General features: G+C 34.6%; 1 protein-coding gene across 3 annotated transcripts in view; it reads left to right on the forward strand.

Annotated features, from left to right (window-relative positions):
- The window catches only part of LOC150096712 (multiple PDZ domain protein-like), a 1,501,001-nt gene that overhangs the window by 1,260,603 nt on the left and 220,804 nt on the right, over positions 1-19,594 (forward strand). For all 3 annotated transcript variants that reach the window (XM_090408593.1, XM_090408594.1, XM_090408595.1), the window contains one exon: positions 3,355-3,411. In XM_090408593.1, the coding sequence (XP_090264719.1) occupies positions 3,355-3,411 (57 nt within the window). The remainder of the gene's footprint in view (positions 1-3,354; positions 3,412-19,594) is intronic.

Below are 19,594 nucleotides of genomic sequence, written 5' to 3' on the forward strand. Positions count from 1 at the left end.
TGACTGGGAGGATGAATAGGCATATTGAGGCATCAAAACCAAAGGAATTATAAGGAAGGTGATTATCACATACTTAGAAACCAGCTTGCAGCAGTACAATGGATGAAAGAATTTTAAGGAAGAGGGGTCATTAGTGCATGGGAGGTACTTAAGAAAAAATTGTTGACAGCAATGGCAGATTGTATACCTTGAGTGAAGAAGATGAAGCAATTTCGAGTCATATGGATGATAAGAGAAATAAAAGAGGAATTGCAGATGAAAAAGAGATTATGAAAGACATATAAGAGAGAGGTGGAGCACAGTTGCATAAGGAATGTAAGGTTCAGGCTAGTAAAGTGACTAGTAAGGAGAGAAAAATTAGAATATGAGAGGAAACTGGCAATCCATGAATAATCTCAGGGAATTTTTTGCTATGTAGTAAGTAGGAAGAAAATGATTGTGGACAGATTATTTTCCTGGATGGAGATGGGACTCAAGTGACCAGTGAAGATGACATAATTGAGCTATTAATGATCATTTTAATAGAGTGCTAGATCTTGGTATAGCAGGCTTTATTCCTAGAAGGATAATTAGTGATGAAGTGTGAGAAGAGAATGAAAAGTAAGTATTCTGATTATTTTGGATGAATGTCATTAAAGCAGAAGGGGGGTGGGAATAGAATAGGGGGGAATTTCACCATGTGTGTTAAGGGAATGGGGTATGGAACTGACTGTGTCTTGCTAAGCAACAGGTTCCTGGAGTGAGGAAGGTAAAATAGTGCCATTACATAAGGATGGTGGTACAATGGAGGTATTGAAATATAGGGCTGTTTGTATTTTTTTTTTTTTCTGTAGCTAACGTTTTGGAGAAACTAGTAAAAACTCATATACAGAATTGGGCAGATGAAGGTGGTATCATTTATGCAGGCCAGCATGGATCTGTTAAAGGGTATTCTTGTTTTAGTAATCTAAAAGGTTACCTTTTACAATAGAGTAACGAGAGCAGTGAATGAGAGTAAGCATACACTGTCGTTTTTGAGAATTTTTCAAAGGCATTTGAGGGGTGCCGTATGATAAGTTAGTTTTTGAGTTGCAGCATATGAGTTTGGATATCAGGTTAGTGGATTGGGGATTGGCTAGATATCAGAAAGCTGTGTGTGGGGGGGAACAGTATCATGGAATATGATAGTTACAAGTGGAGTTCCACTAGGTTTGGTACTTGGACCATTCAGTACTGTTCAATTTTTATGTTACTGATATTGTCACAGGATTACAGGGAGATGTGCAGTTGTTTGCATACAATGTGAAGCTTTGAAGAGTTATTAGTAATAGAGGTTATGTTTTGACTATTTGAGAGGATTTGAATAAGCTGGAAAGGTAGGAAGATGAATGGAGATATCAGTTTAATGCAAATAAATGTAAGGTTTTAAAATTTGTGATCCACAAATTAGGATGCTCCATACACACTTGGTAGAGTTATACCAGAAGATGTGAAGGAAGCAAGGTGTCTTGGGGAGATTGTAGATAGAGATTTAAAGACATCTCAGAGAATTGCTGTGATATTTAGGAGGACATTGACCATGAGAGATAAAAGTATGATGATCCCATTTTATAAAGCTTTGATCAGACCACATCTGGATTTTTGTGCTCAGATCTGAAGGGGATAAAGTAACTTTGGAGATGGTGCAGAGACAGATAACAAAAATGATATTAGGATTGTACAATGTTGATTTTGAGGATAGACTGAGGGTATGTGCACTGTAGAGTTTGGTGGATAGAAGACAAAGGGGAATATAATTGAAACATGAAAACTGTTGAAGGTTTATTGTTGTATTTAACACTGATGAGATTTTTCATATAATAGAATGAGGGGAAGGAGCAAGGACACGGGGCCATTCCTAAAATTTACAAAAAGGAAGTGGTGAGTAAAAGGGTAAGAAGTGTTTTGTATGGAGAGTGGTAGGAATATGGAATACATTGCCTGAGAAGGTGGTGAAAGGTAAACAGGGGATGAGTTTAAGGAGTAGTATGTAGACCTTTGTATTGTATAATGTTGACTTTTCATGATGAGTCTTGCAATTCCATGAAGGGCCAAGAAAATAATAATAATTAGTATTATATAACACACTTATTTTGTTTAGATGCACCCTAAGTTTTGAACTTGCTAGTTTAGACCTATGATCAGAACTATTATGAAATGTGCCACATTTCATAATAAATGATGTTCAGCCCAACCTCCTTGGGCTGAACATCAAAAGATCTGAAGCAGTTTTACTAAATTTAAATCAAAATAGCAGAACATAGGAACAATAAATTTTGGATAGTAATAAATTTCCTGGTCTGCGTGGTTAGCCTGGTGGCTGTGCGCTTCGCAACCATATGGCTGAGGAAGGAGTGTCCTAGGTTCAATTCCCATCAGTGATGTGAGGAGCTGAAGGATCTTCGTCAGCCTTAGCCAAGTTAGCCGGTCTTGGGTGTGGACAGTAGGGTTTTTTCCCCAGTTTATCCTGGGGTTTTTCATCTCGCACAGCAGGCAAACCAGCCTTGAGAACTCAACACTGCAGACATAGGATACACCAGGGTGTAGGGTTGATGACCACCTTATCCTGTGAATGGCTTGAGGTCCGATGATTAACAAACCCTTGACACCGCAAGGTAAAAGAGGGATAAGGAAGATGAGATAAATTTCCTGGGAATGATACCACCATCCTACATATTGGAAGCCTTAAGTAGATTGGGGGAAAAACAAAATTGGCATATTCTTTAAAACAGCATTTCTAGCTTTAAATGTTAGCCTGTTTACTGTACAAGTTTACAATAAGTTTTCACCATTTGTTGGTTGTTATACATCAAGAAAATCAAGGAAACAGTTTGCTGCCAAAATGAAAATACTGTAAGTTATATTTTATTCTTTATTTTTATATTTATTTATTTATTTATTTTTATGTGATTCTCATCCATAAAAGGTTGCAAATCTGTTATATATCAGTATCGTGGATAGGTTAAGGATCAGAGAATCTGGGAACCCTACTCTGCAAGCCAAACATGGAACTTAATCCACTTCAGACTTCTGGTAAGTAGAGTAGTTGGCTTATGCTGGGTGATCAAAATCATCTGCCACCTAATGACATTTACAAGCATCTGATCCCACAGTGGCATTCAAGCCCATAATGTGTTGGTCATGAAGCACCATCCACTAATAATGATAACAATTAATAATGCTTTCCATCAGCAGACTAACTCATAATGAAACAATATACCTAAGGATAGTAATTGTACTTCATTAAAAGTAATCAACATAAGTAAAGCATTATTCATCTTAACTTGTTTCATGAAGTGTTTATGAAGGTTAATATATATTAAATTCAATTTTAAGGGCCCTGAAGATAAATATTTCCACTACCGAGGCATGAGAACTGTGACTGTAAGAAAGGTGCGTATTTTAATTTTATTAGGATTAAAAAAAAAATAATAATAATAATAATCATCATGCGTATCAAGGATTATGCCTAGCATGGCCTGTTCTGGCCTTAGAAGTCATCATTGAGAGGACGTTTGAGAGGACGTCCTGGTTTTCTTAATAATAATAATAATAATGTATTATAACATAAATTGAAAGCCAAACGGCTATTTTTCTGGCATCCTTAATAATAATTAAGGGGATACAAAATCCCTTGTTGTTCACCAGTAAGCAAAACTCTAAGATCGAGAACTACAAATCTTAGAGTTTTGCTTACTGGCAGTGAACAACCAGGGATTTGTATCCCCTTAATTATTAATAATAATGTATGTTTAGTGAACTGCATCAATAAAACTATATAGACTCATAATATTTATATTATTTTTTTATTTTATTTTATTTTATTTTATTGACAACTTGCAATATTTTTCTTTTGGAAGGAAAACATTCTTTCATTTGTAAACTTAACACTGTAAGTTAGTAAAATAAATAATTATTATTATTAGTTATTTTTAATAATTTAAGATGTTTACATTTATTTGAAATAATTCAATTCCAAAATTTTAAATAATCAACAATGTTTTTTTTTTACTGTGGTTTCAGCCATCGTATAACCAAAATGTGCATGCTATGAATAGAATGAATTTTTTAACTTTTTTTCTTGTGATACTATCTGAAAAGTTCATAAATTTAATAATCTCATCTCAGGATTTCATACAACTGATCTAGGAAATTTTGGAAAACTAGTGAGACTCTGTTCTATATTTTTTTAAGAATTAAACATCCAAGAGCCATATCCATGTTATTTCAGTGGCATCTTAATAGCGTTTCAATTTCAATGGTACATTTTGCATATTAGCTAAAAGTACCATGCTGAACATGTTTATTTTAATCCTTTACTGTCTCTGTAAATCATTATGTAAATATAAATCCTCTACTGTCATCTGTAATCATTATGTCTGTTCAGCTTAGCTATATATGTTATATCTAAAAAATCACATGTATGCCACAGTAATTACTTTTTTTGATATGTAAATATTTTGTTTTAAGCATCATAAGACATCATCAATATAGTTATTAACACTTTGAGTCCTAGCCCTACTGGGACTTAAAGAACCCTGTGTCCTGACCATTTTTAGCTCTATTTAAAAAATTGCCATGCAATATTTCTATGGAATATCTAAATAATTATTTTTTGACTTTTAGTTAGCATCTTTGACAATTAATTGGAACAAAAATTTTAGTTATACATGCGGTATTGGGCTCCAAAAATGGGTTGCAAGAAATCAAGGTTTTTGAAAAAAATAAAAAGTTAATTTTTTATTAGTTTCTACTTTTTTTACTTTTTTAGTGTTCAAAATTCTTAGACTCTTATTATTAGATTCTAAGACTTATTATTTTTAAATAAAATTTATTCAACTGGTATCCCCCCCAATAGAATGGAAAAAATCAATTGTGATTCCTATCTTTAAAAAAGGTAATAGAGATGACCCTAAAAACTATAGTGGTATCAGTATACTAAATTCCTTTTACAAAATATTATTATTATTATTATTATTCAGGCCTCCAAGGAGTCAAAAGACTCATCGAGGGAGGTCCTTCCTAAGACATAAAGTCTGTCAAGACTCATCGAGGGGAGGTCCCCCCCCTGAGAAACACAAAGTCTATCATACCACTCTTTAAACTCACTGACCGTTATCACTCCCACCACTCCATCAGGCAATGCATTCCATGGCTCAACCACCCTCCACACAAAGAAACCACTCCTTACCCTCTTGCTCACAGTTTCCTTTTGTAACTTCCAGGGATGGCCTCTTTTCATCACTCCTTCCTGCTGTTCAACCAAGCGAAAGAACTCCCCAGTGTCAACCCTGTAACCACCTCTCAACAGTTTAAAAGTCTCAATCATATCACCTCTCCTTCTTCTATCCACCAAACTCTGCAGTCCACATTCTCTCAGCCGATCCTCATAACTATGCTTGTACAGTCCTGAAACCATCTTTGTCATCCGTCTTTGTATCCTTTCCACAGTTAATTTATCCTCTTCAAATCCTGGGGACCAAATCTGAGAACAATAGTCCAAGTGTGGTCTGATCAGAGACTTATACAACGGAATGATAACCCTCTTATCTCTGCAGGTCAGTATCCTTCTCATAGTAGCAGCAATCTTCTGTGTTACCTTCACCACCTTTGCAATATGTCCCCTAAACTTCAGGTTTCTATCAATCATCAACCCCAGATCTCTTGTCTCCCCTACTTCCGCCAGTATAACTTCTCCCATAGAGTATGCAGCATCCCATTGATGTTTCCCAAACCTCAAGACCTTACATTTTGCTGCATTAAACTGACACCCCCATTCGTTTGCCCATCTATCTAGCTTATTTAAATCCTCTTGCAGGGCTACCACATCTGCACTATTACTAATAATCCTTCCCAGCTTCACATCATCCGCAAACAACTGAATATCCCCCTGCAATCCACTGGCTATGTCATTGATATAAAGGTTAAACAATATAGGTCCTAGTACTGAGCCCTGTGGGACCCCACTTGTAACCCTCTGCCTCCTGGAAACTGCTCCACCATACACAACTCTGTAGCAGAATCTTAAATAGCAAACTAATGAAATATTCCGAAAACTTTATTTTAGAAGTACAGAATAGATTTAGAAAAGGACGATCATGTATAGACTGCCTTTTGTCTAAAATTAATAATAGAGAAAAGAAGAGAATACAATTTAGAAACACATATTGCATTTATTGACTTTGAAAAAGCATTTGACAAAGTTAAAAGAAACATATTATTTAACATATTAAAAGAAAGACAAATACCAAATAATATCCAAAAAACTATCACAAGTATATATGAAAATAATCAAATACAAATAAGATCAAATCACGAGCTGTCATATACGAGAGAGATAAACCAATAGGTCCGACAGAGATGTCCCCTCTTGGCAACTCTTTTTAATATTTACTTAAATGGAATAAAAGTTTACATCAAGGTATTAAACTTTCTCCTACAGTGAACTTAAACACTCCTTTTTGCCGACGACCAAATAATAATTACAAATTCTGAAGATAACTTACAGAAAGCTATTTTAGATCTAAATGAGATAGCCAAAGATTATGGTATGATAATATCAACAGAAAAATCAAAAACTCTGGCTTTTAAGGGACAAGATCTAGCAAGAACTAAAATAGTAATAGATAACAAGATCTCAGAACAGGTGAATTCATTTAACTACCTAGGATGTATGATCACATATGAAAATGAAAAAGATATAAATGTAAAAATTGCAAAATATTTAAAAATAACAGGTGTAATTAACTCTATATTTAAACCAAACCTAGTTCAAAAACAAACCAGACTGAAAGTATTCAATACATTTGCCCTACCAGTCTTAATGTATGGAAGCAAAATCTGGACAAATAAAACAAAAAGACAAACAAAGATTAAGAACAGCAGAAATAAAGGTTATGAGAAAAACTGCAAAGTATACCCTATTTGATCACAAAAGAAACGAAGAAATTATGAAAAAATTAAACCAAGAACCAGTAATAGAAAAAATTAAAAAATATAAACATAAATGGATGGAACACGTTCAAAGAATGAAAACAGAAAGATTACCAAAACAAGCCTTAAAGTACAAGCCATTAGGAAAAAGAAAACCAGGACATCCTCTTAAACGATTCAACGATGACTTCTAAGGCTGGAACAGGCCATGCTAGGCCTAAATCCTTGATACGCATGATGATGAGTAATCAAAATTCAACAAATTCAGTCAACATTTATGTAACATGCTTAGATATTATATAAATAATGAAATTTATAAATAAAATTTGTGTGTTATTATTATGATGCAAATATTATTTTACATAGGTTATTGGCCACAAAAGGGGTGTACATCACTCGACTATTGGCCACAAAAGTTGAGTGGTAAATTATTGAATTAGTCCATTCACTTTTTGAAATGTAAATATTACATAACATTATACATACGTTTTGGGTAATATTCAGTTACCTTTTAGTATCTGCAGCCATGGTTGTCCCAAATAAAAATTGCAATATGAACGTTGAGAATCCAGATGATTAGAACACAAAAAGTACTAGAAATATGTAATAAAATAATAAAATATGGACTGTTTTATACGTGATGCAGCCGATGTGCAGGCATTATATAAATATAACTAATATATATACAGTCATACCCCAACTTTTGCGAATCTGGAGTTACGTGGTTTCTTATATGTCCGTATTCCCATCCCGCTTCACGCCTCACCACTAGTCGTATCTTTCAGGTGCCGGCTGCATTCGCCAGTGTTGCACATGCTGTGAACAAGCACTGACATGTTTTGCACGGTCTCCATTCATGCACGATTTTTATAGTCTACAAACCTTGCGATTGTTTAATGTTATGTTCTTGATAAAAATTTTATCACATAAAAAAATAATAATGTCATCCAAAAGAAGCAAGTCCGATTCTTCTACAGCTAGCAAGAAAAGAAAAACAGTGACTTTGGAAACAAAACTCAACATTATTAAGGAATTTGAAGGCGGAATGAAAATTTGTGAGCTAGCAGAGAAGTTCGATCTACAGGAATCCATAGTAAGAATAAGAACAATCACAAAAGAAAGGTTTACAGATTTTGGAGGACATAGATTCTAACAAGGAACGAATTGTAGCCGCAAGGCAAGGAATAAAACAATCATTAGCTTGTTATGAAGAAATTTTGCGTGACAAGAAAATGACATTATGCCGTCAGACGAATCTATTAGATTTTATGAAACCATCGACATCGAATAACTTTCTTTTTTATGTACAAAAAACTACAATTATGGTTATATTTCTTAAAAAATATAGGTATTTTTGTAAACCTTTGGTCCCAATTGTATGTTTGTATATATAAATTACATGCAAAATTATATCCCGAGTTACGCAAATTTGACTTATGCGCTTTTTGTTTGTCCCACCTACCTCGTAACTTCAGGGTTTTACTGTACTAATATAAATTCCCTTTTTTATTGATAAAAGTCAACCATCCTCATGGATAATGAAGCTGAAGGTTCAAATTGAACTACAGTACAGTCTGATAATGAATTTCAAGCATATATTATTATTTTCAGAATTTTTAATTTACCGATGTAAATATACATTGATGGGATTCTGGGTTCACGAGCGATCGATGTATATGTAAATATATATCATTGAAAACAATAAGAATTACATTCAAAAAACATTAGTGTACATGTTTACATTGAAATCCTTCAGTGTATACAGTATCATGTTTAAAGATTAAAAACTATTATGCTGTAATTAAATTAAAATGTAACTAATAAATTTATTTTATGCAATTGAGGATAACAATTTTCCAGACTTTTGGGAGTAGCAAGACAATGATTCTGGTTAAGAGTGGGTATATGATGTAAGGCTTCAGCACTTTCTTTATATAAATGCTCATGTTTATATATGGATCTATGTAGTAGCTTGGTTTTTTGCCATTGAATCAACTCCATTGAGTATCAAACCTCACAAATCTGGCCTCGCACAACATGGAGTTTTCAACTCCATGTTGTGTGAGGCCAGATTTGTGAGGTTTGATAAGATGATTGTGATCTTTGATGTTCAGAGATTAATTTAAAAATCTTCTGTTTGTTCATAGTAAGACAAGTTACAAGAATATGGCACTTCATATACACCAGGTAGCATCATTAATGAGAGATTGTCTTTTGGAGAAGGTAACAAATTGTGAATTTGGTTGATTTACCATTTCCACTTTTGTCTACCGAAAAACCAACCTTTTCAGGTCTTTATATTCACAATACATCAGCTCACCATCCATCTCAAAAATATGGCATCATAAAATCTTTAGTATCCAGAGCACACAGGTTTTGTTCTTCTGAAGAATCTTTAAAACAAGAATTGGAAATTATTAAAGATGCAGCTTTACTTGATGAATATAATCCAATAACAACCCAAAAAATTATTAGCCAATCTCCTACACATCAACTCAGACAAGAAGAAGCCCATAGGACTCCTATACTATATATCAAAGGCATCTCTGAACATTTGTCAAAAATTATGAAGAAATACAAACTCGCTGCTACCTATAAACCAATCAACCAAATTCACAATTTGTTATCGTCTCCAAAAGACAAACTCTCACCAATGATGCTACTTGGCATATACAAAGTGCCATGTTCTTTTAACTTGTCTTACTATGGACAAACAGAAACATCTGTAAATAAATTCACCTCTGAACATCAAGACCACCTCCATCTTATCAAACCTCACAAACCTGGTCTTGCACAACATGGAGTTGAAAAATGCTAACCACAGGATCCAATGGTAAAAAACCAAGCTACTACATAGATCATTATATAAACGTGAGCATTTATATATAAAGAAAATGCTGAAGCCTTACATTTTAGATCCAATCTTAACCGGAATGATTCCCACTATTCCAAAAGTCTGGGAAATTGTTATCCTCAATTGTATAAAATGAATTTATCAGTTATATTTTAATTTAATTACAGCCCAATACTTTTTAATCCTTAAACATGCTACTGTATACAAAGAGGGATTCTAATGTAAGCATGTGCACTAATGTTTTTTTCAGTGTAATTCCTATTGTTTAATAACTGTACCGATGATGTCTTATGATACTTAAGATGAAATATTTACATATTAAAAAGTTAATTACTGTGGCATATGTGTGAATGTTTTAAACCAGTGGAGTTATGAATATTCCACTGGTTTCACTATATAAGAAATATGTTATATCTATGCGGTTTTTAATCTGAGTGTTAAGTAATTACACGAGTTCATTCTGATTGGTGCAATGACTTTTAACTCTATTTCTTTTAGAATCCGAAAAATCACTGACTCAAGACCAAATCAAAAATATATACATTTAATGAAACTAAAACATTATATATATTTTAAATAAAATTACATAACTACTAAATTAATTGGATTCAAGGCCTTCTAAAATAAGTATACACTTTGTATTCTTTTAAGATAAGAAAATATCTAATCATTCACTCTGACTCTTTCTATAACTGATTTGTTTAATATATACTTAATCATGTCTACCAGATTAAACACCTTGTTTACACAACAACAAATGTTCATCAGAGTCAGTTTTCTTGTTAGGCACTTTCCAATATATGAAAACAAAATTTGCATCTTCTTTTCATGGGATTCTTTTTTCATCTCCCTTATGTAGCATACAATATTATTCCTCCTGTTTCACTTGAGTACCATTATTCTTATCTCTCATGATTCAGTATGATGCACAAATTACCAATTTCTGTACCAGAGAAAGAAATTTCTTCTTCTACTTCATAAACAACATATCTAAGTAGAGCTCTTCATCCTTAAGACAAAACTTTTCGCTCAGCGTTTCCTCAAACATTGAATTAGTATGTCAACTCCAAAGATCTTCTTTTATTTACTAAACACTTGTTGACAGTCTTCACTCTTCCAGTTTAAAGATTCACAGTGCTATGATTCCTTTTAGGAATCTTCTTATAATATTCTCCCAACTGTCACATTTTCTTAAAAACTTCCTAAGAAATTTTCTGGTTGCCATTCTCAAATTTCCATTCTCTCTCTCTCTCTCTCTCTGCTTGTTTTCTTCGTTCCTTGGATATCGAATTCTCTCTGTCAGCTATCAATCTCCTCAGCGAGCAATACACAACAAATATTTCAAGACTTAACAATTTTAAATTACAATAAAAAAAAAAATTGAAAGTAACACAACTATCAGAATCTAGTAAGTACATCAATTTCAAGTGGTTTGCATTTCATTTTGACAGTAATAATATCAATAACAGGCACATTGCAAGTGTCGATATACGTGTTACGAAACCAAAACTAATAATAGACTAACATAGAAAAATAATTGTAAAAAGATTCATAATTTTAAATTATGAATATTTTTTAATTTTACAGTGTCATGGATGGTTAGCGGTTTATCATAACTTTTGTCTGTTATAAAGAATTGCTTTAATTGTGCAAGTTTTTAGCTTAATCAATAGAGCTGTAGTATACAACAGGCCCACTGATATTAAAATGTTCTGTTGCAAATGAATATTTTATTTTGGCTACCTAGAAAAATAATTCATATTAGTTTACCAAGTTTAAATAACTTTCAGAACTTGAAGCAAAAGTTAGGTTTGCTGTGGATTTTTGAATTTTTTTTAGAGTGGTAAAATATGTAAGGTTTTTAAAAACTTACCCTTTAGTATGGTTTTATGTTTTGCAAGATCATGTTCATTGTGGTCTACTGGTTGGTGGATTAATGGATTATGGTCGCATTTGCATTCAAACATTTGCATAGAATTTTTCAGCATTTTCACATAGGAAAGTTTTATCTCGTAATATTGAAAATCTCAGTGAAGAACTGGCCTGATCAGCATCTTAAATAGTAGCAGTTTGAGTTCTGTGCTTAGCTGGCTACGACAATTCAGTAACGGGTATAGCTGCCTGTTTGCCATATTTGCTTTTGAGCAAACATGATCGATATGAATTGTAAAGTGAAGCCCTTTAACTTGTTGTACCTCTAAGTATTTTGATACTGGTTGCCATGGAATGGGGATGCCAAACATGACAACTTTGTCCTCTGGGGACACTTGTCTCCTTATGAATAGCACTGCAGTGCTCATGTCTGCATTAACATCAATTTGCCATTTTTTGAACCATTGTTCTAGTACTGAGCCTGTGTTTTGCAGTTTGGCAGTTGCCAGTCTAGGTTTCAAGGAGCGGACAATTATTGCAGTATCATCTGCATATAGGCTCATTGTGATGGCAATGCACAGGTGTCAGCAACATAGACAGCAAAGAGTGGAGATGATAGCAGGGAGCACTGGGGAATACATGCAGTGATGTTGAGTTCAGATGATCTAATAACCTGTAGCTTCACTTAAGTTTGCAGTCACTGAGGTACTATTTAGTAAGTTTGACCAGCCCTAGTGGAAATTGGAAATTTGGTCTGCAGGAGTTTGAAAAGAAGCCCATTGTGCCATAATTTGTTGAATGCTTTAGCATTGTCTAGGATTATCGCATCTGTGCTGCTTCCACGAACCCTATGCTGATGTTTTTCCACGAATCTGGAAACTTGTCCTTCTGCGAAGTGGTTTTCCCTGGAATAAAAATTGTTCACCAGGGATGAGATTTAATTCTTTACTGACTTTCTGAAGTTTTATTTGTATTATCCTCTCATCTATTTTTTACTGAGCAGGTATGCAGATTAATTGGCAATAGTTTTGGAGAAAGTGTGCTGTTTTTCCTGTTTTGGGAAGTAAGATTACATCTGCTTCTTATTATCATCATACAACATTTAGCACAGCATGCTAAAACATGACCTCCTCTTATCAAACTCATGCTGACCATCATAGAGATACTGCTATCATCAGCCAAATTCTGAATCAAGTCCTCATTAGCTTCTTTAATACCTTTACCCCAGATACACAGACCAACTATAATTCTTACCCTCACTCTTATTCCTCAGTCCTTTTTTGTGAAGTGAAACAATTTATCCTTTTTTTTTTTCTGCTCCTTTGGGACATGCCCTGTTACAAGGCTTGTGTTAAACAGGTGTGTCAAGGGTGTGCTGTTAATTCACTGGGGCATTCTTTCAAGATATGTGATAATATATTATCAAATCCTACTGTTTTATTAATATCAGGTTTACTTAATTACTCTCCTCAGAATGGTAAATATTTAAGGAGGTTATAGGGGCACCACCCCAAATGTGTGAACAGTGTTCTAAGGATGGGCAGATTTATCTTGAGTGGAAAAGAATGCCCAGTTTTTTAGAGGCTCTGGAAGGTATTGATGTGATGTGTTTATTCCAAGAGAGGCTGAAGGTAAGTGTCAGTCCAAGAAGAGCGATCTGATCTTGTGTGGTGAGTTGTGTTGTTGCCTAGGGTAAGGAAAGATAAGCTGAGATCCCTTTGGCAAAGGATCTTAGCTCATCTTTTGCATTTTGGTGGCATTAAAAGTGACCAGATAGCAGCTCCTGACCAGGTTATAGTCACAATCATATCCTCTCTCCTCCTACTCACAAGGCTTTGCAAATTGCATGTGCTCCATCTATCTTTGTATTTCACATTCCAAAGACTAGCTACCACTTTAGTGAATCTTATTTGGACCCTTTCTAATATATCCTCATCCCCATGAAATCCAGGTGACCAAATCTGTGCACAATAATCCATATGACTCCTGATCAAGGCAATCAGGGCAGGTTTTATCATTAGGCAAACCTAGGCAATCGCCTAGGGATGCTAAGACTTCGAGGCACCAGATTTTGTTACATAGTTTGTGGAAAAATTACAACCTTCGAAAAAAATTAACAAAACCTTAAACTGAAATAAGTCAAGCCATCCTGGTGCTGGCTGATGATCCTACATTATTTTTGCCTTTCTCTATTTCTTCCACTCCCCTGCTCTTTGTATACTTAACCTCAAATGCAGAGATTTTTCCTCCTTCTGGCATCTGTACCAAGATGAGCGGGGAAGTTCCGGGGTATCCCTCAAACTAACAATCAGTGGTTGCGACTAACCAACTGTTCTCATTTCTTATCTTTATTCCTATAGGTTAATTCTGTTGATTTTTAGATTAAGCCCTGTTTTTGCAAGCTCTCTGAGGTCTGAGAAGTTGGGGATTACTTCATTCATTTTCTCACAGAATTGTCTTGTTAATTCAGTTCAGTTTATTCTAAATTAGTATAAGAATGCCGTGGGAATTTTCATAGAATTGCAGTGGCAGGGATTCTGATTGGTAGAAATAAGACCTCTGATTGGTCTTTCTCTCCACTCCCTTTACTTGTCGTCATCCCCACTCCGACATTCTTCTACTGATTTCAGATTAGTTCAGTGAAGCTTTTTCATAGGTGAAAATTGAGTCCGATGGCTAATAGTTTTGGTACTTGTGTATCTAATATTCTTACAGCAGCTTAAGAACGTTTGTTGCCAAAATAGCCAGTGTTCTCCATAGAGCAGTATTTCCGTAAGTAATACCTGTGCATGTGTGAGTATGACAAAATATATATAGAGAGACAATGTATAGGCACGCCTAAATTTTCTTTGCCTAGGGGCATCAGATACTCTCGGACTGGCCCTGTATACAGTTGAACCATAACCTCTTTATTTCTGCATGTTAAGACCTTCCGCATCATTGCCATAATCCAATGTGTTGACCGTGACTTGTGCAATGTGACCCCTGAAATTAAGGTCCTTGTCCACCACCATTCCCAGATCTGTCATCTTCTCTACCTGCTTCAAAGTTTTCCCAGCAGGTATATATATGCTTTGCATCCCATGGTTGCTTATCATATTTTGTAACTTTGCACATTGAACTGACAGATCTCTCCACTTTTCCACTCATACAAGCCATTCAAGTCCTCCGGTATGGCCACAGCATCTGCTTAATTCTTTACTATTCTCTCCAATTTTGTATCATCTGTTTCATATCTCTAATTAAACCAATCCCCAGTATAGTTAATAAAAAACGTGACAGCAACAACTAACATTGTTCCATGACTTATTTAGTTAATACAATAGTTATTTTGGTCACTTTGTTTATATGTACTAGTTTTGAAGTTATGATAACATTAGTTGTGTATAATTAATTTTTTTCTGGTCATTGTTGGACAAGTCTTGTACTCACAAATGATGTAAGTAAACCTGTTTTATGTTTAAGAATGTATGATCTCAACACTGGAAATGAAATGAAGAAATTAATAAAAGATGTTGAACAACAATGACCCTAAACAGACCCCTCTGGCACACCACTAATGACTTTCCGCTTCTAGAATACTGTATCTCCATATAAAAATTGCTAATATCTACCTTTGTAAAGTGGAAAAATTTTACCTTCTTTTTTTTTTTTGGGATCTTGGCAACAACAGCAAAACTTATTAAACAGGTATACTGAGGCTACCATAAACTGCTTGGAACATGAGGGGTGTGGTGATATATCAACAAGTCCTTTTGCCTTAATCTCTTATGATTTCACTCTGATGAGGATGAAACACCCTGATGAATTGTTCACTAAATACCTTAACATTGTCTTCTGAAGCAGTTACTAATCTACTATCTTCATCCATTAACACCATCTTACCATAATTATTCTTCCTTTATTACATGAATCGTGAAGTTAGTGATGAAGATAGCATTAGGTTGATTTGTAAACATTGTTCAGAAATAGCCAAATTAAAACATAAACTGTAATAAGCAATACAATTGGAAAATGCAATGCACTAAATATAAACTCTGTTTGTGGGTATGTGGGGGTTGGAGATTGTCACTGAAGATTATCCATGTGTTGGGTTAGTTAATGGAATACAATTAAATGTGGAAATTGTTTCACGGCAGAGAATTGGTTTCATAAAAGGTGATTTGGTTGCATGCTAAAACTCATGGATAGAAGAATCGGTGTCAAATTGGGCAACAATAGTTGGCTACTAGTATATGATCGTATGGGAGGAAAGTTGTAATAATCAGGATCCCTTGCTTGAGTGTGAGTAAGGGATAAATTGTCATTTATAAAGTACTGGCATTAGCATCTGTGGCAGTTATATAGTACAACAGGTTGAGAATATTTTTTTGCAGGTTAGATCACAGGAGTGTCACTTGGATATATTTGCCTAGTGGTAGAGTCAGTGTTATAAATGAAATTATGTGTAGGGAAAATGACAAAATTCTGAGCTCTTTGTTGGTGAACTAATGATCTAAAAGTGGGATTGTTTAAAAGACTACAGGAGGAGTTTTTGGAATTTATATTAACTGCTAAGTTGAGAGTTAAAATGGTAAATTTTATTAACATAATGCCCAGATTTGATAGCGAGGAATCTGTGGTCAGAATAATCAGCTATTTCAATTTTAAATAGGATTTGTGCTGCACGATTGAATAGTTATTAATTTATGAGATTGGTTTGTTAAAATTCATTAGTGATTCAGTAATGAAGTTATCAATCTGAATACTGGTGGTTTTGCTGAGTTTTATTACATAAAATCTGTAATGTATTTAAAAGACTTAAAAATGACACTTAAGGAAATTCCTGACTACTTGGATAAATGGTATTCCAAGTAATAATAAGAAGATTGTTTGCTTTAATGGTAGGGAAACAGCAGTTTCCCTACCATTAAAGGGAAACAACAGTTTTAAAATGTACTTTAAATGGTATTATGTTCTTATATACGAATGTGCAAAACTTAAAGAATAAGCTAACGTGGTTTAAATTATTAACCCTGAAATTAAGTTGCATATTGTGGGAATTTCTAAGTCTTGGCTTAATAATGTGGTTCTTGATATTGAAGTGAATAATGTTGTCAAAAGAGTCTGAACAGGTAAAAGAGGGAGGGAGGATTATTATTGGTTATCAGGGAAGATTTGGACTGATGATACATTGAATTCCTATGCAGGATAGGAATTTGAGACAGTATGATGCATCATCTGAGAATGAATGTTATCATAGTGGCAAAAATAGTGATAACATTATGTGTGCTAGTTACTCAAACGGTTAAGGAAAAGTAAAGTACTGTTAATGAAAGATTTTAATATGGGAGATATTGACTGAGAGAATTAAAGTAATTATAATGCAACTGGTAATACATTTTTAGATTAACCTTTTAGCACCTATTCCTAAATTCAGTCCTTAACCACCTTACCGGCTATTATGGATCAAATATGCATCCTCATATGCTTCATATCCATTATATATTTCAATGTAATATCAATGGTATTACAATTTTAATATGCACTTCGCATCCATGATAACCTTACGTCTATAGACGGTTTGGCCAGTAGCGTGGTTAATCACTTTTCCAGTATCTCCGCTACTTATCAGCCTATAACATGCTACCTTGCTCTTAGAGTTCTGTTTTAATAGAAATATCTGGTTCTCTTTCCACTCCCTTGAAATCCTGCTAATATAAAGACTTAAAATTAAACAGATGCACTGCCACTTATTCAATGCCTTCTTCTAATACATCAAAAAAAAAAAAAAAAAATCCCATCTCATTCAGTGGTCATATTCACATTGAGGTTTCTTAATATGCTAAATACCCAGTTCATCTACTTATATTCTAACAGCGGTCTCTGTTGCTACAGTCACTGCATTTCCTCCACGATGATATATCTTTGCAAAATGATTGCTCTGTTACTCGACTACTATTTCTCACCATCTGAATTCACTAACGTTAACATACCATGATAATTTTTTTTTTTTACTCACTACATAACAAAAGAACTTCTTGGGATTTCCTTTGTCCTGCTCAGCCAATTTCCTCTTGTAATGCTATTTTGCTTCCTTATCACACTGATTACATTTCTTATCTATCATTAGATCAAGCAGATATTTCAGCTTCTCTTTCAGCTTGGTTAGTGAAATTGTAAAAAATTGCCGGTGGGCATCACTACCCAGTGGGCCATGGCAGGTAAAGTTTATCAACTATCTGACAAGTTGTATATATATGATTGGAATGGAACCTCAACAATATTGCAATTTTAATGGTAGATGGAAATTATTATCATCCACCCTCTATGGAGTCAAGAGACTCATCATGGCAGGTCTGGCTCTCTCATACAACTCATTCCTTGACTTAAATGCATTCTCAGTCTGCACACTCACCACACTTTCAGGCAATACATTCCAATCACCCACCACCCATCCAAAAAAAAACTACCTTTCATCCCCTTACTCCCCCCCCCATACAGCTTCCAGAGATGGCCTCTTGTTCTCACCCTCCCCTTAGTTTGCAGTCATTCTATAAAAAAAATCTCATCCACATTAATCTGGTAATTACCCTTTACCAACTTATATATCTCAATGATATCCCTCTCCCTCCTTTCCACTATGTTCCGCAATTTGAATTTTCCCAATCTTCGTTATACTGAACATTCCAAAGACCTGAAACTGACTTAGTCAATTGTCTCTGAACCTTCTCCAAATATTCTTCATCCTTACATCAATCTGTACAGAGTAATCCATATTCAGTCTGATTAAAGCCTTATATAATGGAATTATATAAGGCTTTGATTTCCTCTTCAGTTTTAGCAAAATATCCTCAAAATTTCAAATCATCGTCACTCTGAGATCTTTCATCTTCCCCACCTCCTTTAAGATAATCCTCACCAATGTTATACTCTGCATGCCATCTTTACTTCCTATATTTTAAACCTTTACAGTTTGCTACATTGAACTAGCATCCCCACACATCCCCATTCACCCAGTCTATTCAAGTCCATCATTGCCATCATGGCTGATTGGGTTGTTAATTTTAAAGTCACTAAGGAAATGACTTTTCTATTAGGGAATTTAGATTGCAGGAAGTCACGTTTCAGGATTTCAAGAATATGAGGTTCAAGAATATGACCGTCTGATGATAGCAAGCAAATTATGGCTGCATAAATTTGACATACAAGGAGGATAAAAGTGACAGTGTGAGACTGATGATAGTGGGGGAATTATGTTGAGATATGGGGGGAGGGGGTTGTTTCGAAGTAGTATGATGTGAAGTGGAGGTTGATAGAATGAGATATTTGGGGTGTTACTAGGGAATGGGGAGGGTTGGAGACAAAGAAATGGATAGGCAGCTTGTCTAAGTGAGCAAGCAAAGGCTGATCATTATGGATGATTTCAGTTATAGCAATATTGATTGGAATGAAGAGATAGCATCAGGAAATAATAATGAATTTCTCCTTATTTCCTTCTCAATAAGAATGAAATTTCTCTTTATTTCCTGATAGGGCTGGGGGGTGAGATATGATTGACGTGTAAGTTAACAGATTGTTGTAACCAGATTAATGTGGAAGCACTTTTTTTTGGAGAATGGGGGAGATAGATAGACTCATGGGCAGAAAAGAAGACATCCCCTGTATAAGGAGGATGTGAGCAGGAGAGTAACAGGGCTTTTTTACATGGAGAGTGTGGTGAATGCAGAAAGCTGCCCTTAAACAATGAGTTTAACGGCAGCACAGTTTGATGAGCTGTGTATATAATATGAGACTTCCCATGATGTGTTTCTGACACCATGAAGTCAGATCATAATAGTAATAATATCAATATAGTTTTTACTTAAAATGTTGTGTTGAACAGTGATAGGATGATATTTCTCTGGAAATATTCTGCCTGCTGAATCCACTTTTAAT

The sequence above is a fragment of the Typopeltis vanoorti genome, chromosome 18, assembly GCF_054136105.1.
Source record: "Typopeltis vanoorti isolate ZY-2024b chromosome 18, IOZ_Tvanoo_1.0, whole genome shotgun sequence".
Classification (NCBI taxonomy): Eukaryota; Metazoa; Arthropoda; class Arachnida; order Uropygi; family Thelyphonidae; genus Typopeltis; species Typopeltis vanoorti.